This window comes from Myotis brandtii, unplaced genomic scaffold (assembly GCF_000412655.1).
Source record: "Myotis brandtii unplaced genomic scaffold, ASM41265v1 scaffold312, whole genome shotgun sequence".
Classification (NCBI taxonomy): domain Eukaryota; kingdom Metazoa; phylum Chordata; class Mammalia; order Chiroptera; family Vespertilionidae; genus Myotis; species Myotis brandtii.
In genome coordinates, this window is record NW_005361955.1 from 2,384,627 (window position 1) to 2,387,923 (window position 3,297).

At 60.1% G+C, this 3,297-nt stretch overlaps 1 protein-coding gene across 1 annotated transcript in view; it reads right to left on the reverse strand.

Moving 5' to 3' along the window:
- Positions 1–3,297, reverse strand: part of LOC102252408 (histone H1oo) — a 7,997-nt gene that overhangs the window by 1,653 nt on the left and 3,047 nt on the right. The window contains exons 2-3 of the mRNA XM_005870126.2: positions 2,244–2,503; positions 164–404 (exon numbers count right to left, since the gene is read on the reverse strand). Coding sequence (XP_005870188.1) covers positions 164–404; positions 2,244–2,503 — 501 coding nt within the window. The remainder of the gene's footprint in view (positions 1–163; positions 405–2,243; positions 2,504–3,297) is intronic.

Genomic DNA, 3,297 nt, shown 5'->3' on the forward strand with positions numbered 1-3,297 from the left:
CAACCCCAGCCCCCCAATCAGCTTCCATGAGTTCTGTCTGTCTGGGTTGAGCCTGATGCTCAGGGCACATGGACCAGATAGGAAATCTCCTCCCCAGAGCCAGCCCCTCCATCCTTACACCCAGTGGCTGCCCACACCCTCCTCTCGCCTCTTACACACCTACCTGGGCTGTCCTTCTTGCCTTTAATCTTTAACTTCCCATGGGGCCCGCTGGCACCAGGAGGGGCCTCTGTGGCCTTGTCTGGCTGCTGGGGGGCCTTCCTGGCCTTGCCCCCTCTTGCCTCTTCGCCCTTGGTCTGGCCATCTTTCTTGGGGGCCTCCTCCTTGGCCTCACCAGGTCTCCGGGGGGCCGACACGGTGGCTGTCTTCCTGGGCTGAATTTTTTTCTTTTGCTTGGGAACTAACTGGCAGAGGAGAGAATGGGGTGGGGTTGAGAGCTGAGGTTCTGGGGGCTCATGTCTCAACTCCCAACATCAAGCTCAGGGAGGAAGGTCCCATTCAAAAAGGGAAGACGAAGGAGCTGGTCAGGGCACGGGGAGAAGACACACAACCACCTGCCAAATGCCTGCTGCTGGGAATGTGTTCAGTCCTTTCTCTGCGCCGCAGGCAGGGCTGCTGCCATTTAGGAGCTGGGGGCCCGAGTCTCCCAGACTCACCCAAGCTGCTCTTCCTGCTTCCTGAGCACCCACCCCACCCCACCCCTGCATCTGGGAGCCTCAAAGCCAGGCTACTGGGAGCAAGTGGTGCCACTGTGAGCCCCACTCATCCTCTGAGAGGCTAAGCTGTGAACCTCCTTTGGCATCCTCCCTGCCCACCCCTTCCATGGACTGGCTTTGACTCGCCCTCCCGCTCCCCAACAAAGCCTGCCCCATCGCACAAACTCCCGCCTTGCCCGCTATGCCTGCCAGTGGAACATGGACTTCACGGTCACACGGCCCAGCGTTTACAGCTCCCCCCAGCCTCCCAGCTGTGCATCTTGGCAGAGTCTTCCCGTCCTTACAAGGGAGCCGTCGGAGAGGGTGTGCGCCTCAGGGGACGCAAGGGCCCCTGGCAAAAACGTGGTCCTTGCCTTCTAGATCCTCCTTGTGACAACGTTGCCCCCTAACCCCCAAGCCCTCCCGGCTCCCCAGTTCCCACCCAGACCAGAAACAACCCCCACTCCCAGCGCACACGCATCCCCAAGTCTATGAGTGCCCTAGGGCCGTGGTCGGCAAACTGCGGCTCAGGAGCCACATGTGGCTCTTTGGCCCCTTGAGTGTGGCTCTTCCACAAAATACCACGTGCGGGCACACGTACAGTGCGATTGAAACTTCGTGGCCCATGCTCAGAAGTCGGTTTTCGGCCTGGGCGAGTCTATTTTGAAGAAGTACTGTTGATATTTAGCTCTGTTGACTAATGAGCTCCCCGACCACTGGCCTAGGGCCTTCCCTGCCTCCCACCCCCACAGCCCACTTTCCCGATTAGCTCCCAGGCCCTGCAGCCTAACCCAGCCACGGGTACCCCAGCACCCTCTCTTCTCCCTCGCCCCACCCAGCACCGGGTCTTGCCATGGCTGTCCGAGCTGTGGCGCGCGTCCAGGAGTTCTACAGGGATGGGACTTCCTGCGCTCGGCCACCATTACCACAGGGACTGGAACACAGCAGGTGGAGAATGTTCCAAGGCAACTGTCAGAGCAACTGCTACCTGCCAGGGCGCAGCAAGGCCCAGGCAGACCCAGGCCTGGGTCCCTGAGATTTCCCCGGGGGCAGCTGGCAGTCCTGGTGCTGGGTTCGCATTGGTGACAACTCTGACCCCCTGGGGAACCCTCCCTTTTGAAAGAGGAGGATGTGGTGCTCAGGCAGGTGCCAGCCTTGGTTTGGAGCCAGGGAGCATGGGGAGTAAGCCTGGCCCTGCGACCCAGGGTCCAAGGTTGGGCTGCCTCGTCGGTGGAGAGGAGTTCCAGGAAAGGGTCGTGGGCAGAAGGGAACACAGGGGAGATGGTCCCTGGTCACTAAACACACCGACAGGGACGAAGGTGGGCACAGCAGGGTGACCAGAGCTGTGTAGGGGCTCCGACGGGGCCCACACGCCAGCCTTCCTGGAGAAGAGGGGGTCCCCGAGACACACAGGAAAAAGGAGAGAAGACAGGGAGACAGGCCTCTGACGGGGGACCAGCACACAGTCAGGAAGAGGGAGCTGGACCTGAAGCTTAAACCCTGGCCGAGTCGTCATCCCCTGTGGCCCCCGGCCCCCAGCAGGCTCACCTTGAAGCTGCCCGTGGCCCCCCTGGCCCTGGAGTTGATGGGCCTGATGAGGAGGCCGCGCTGCATGCCCGTGTCCAGGGCCCGCTTCAGCAGGTACTTGAGCCGGATGGCGTCCACCGTAGGGTACTTCTGCAGGATGTACAGCTTGATGGCCATCACCGAGGTGCCCCGGCGCTGCTCGCCCGCCTGCAGCGCCTCCAGCACCATGCGCAGCATCGGGGGGTTGCGGCGTGGTGGTGGGACGGCATGTTGGAGCGGGCCTGCGGGTGGAGAGCAGGACATCACCCAGAGCCCAAACCACCTTCAGGCCCAACGGACCATAAGCATGCCGGGGGACGCACACACCGGGCACCAGCCAGGCCCCACGGTGGGTGGGCAAAAGGCCCGGGGCATCAAATATACCCCTAGTCAATGCCTGTGAGCACCCCACGGACAGGACACACTGCTTGGCCAGCATTGTCTCCTAGGCCCTTCATGGGACGGGGCACACACCACGGAGGCTCATGGAAAGCATGAAATGTTTCCTTTAAAAATAAACAACCCAACAAATAAAATAGGTCCAGAGACAGGAAGCATGCAATAGACTGAAGAATCTCAGAGAAAGTGGGGAGGCAGGGGTAGGGGTGGAGAGATGAACCAAAGAATTTATATGCATAAATGCATAACCCATGGACACAGACAACAGTGTGGTGAAGGCCTGGGAGGGGCTGAGAGTGGGGATGAGAGGGGCCAGTGGGGGGAAAATAGGGGACATCTGTAATACTTTCAACAACAGAGATGATTTTATAAACAAACAAACAACCCGAAACCGGGTCAGGTGTCTAGATCTACCTGCAGTCAGGGCACCCAGGGGCTCTGTGAAAGGGCCACAGGGATGAAACCAGCAAAACGCAGACTGTGAGGACCTTGCAGGACACAGAGCCCCGCTTCGTCCACACATCCACCAGGAGGGGGACAAAAGGGGGAGTGGTCCCCAGAGATGAGAGATTCTGGAGAAACCTTCAACTAAGTGTCAGGCGGGGTCCTTGCTCGGACTCAGAACATGATTCGAACG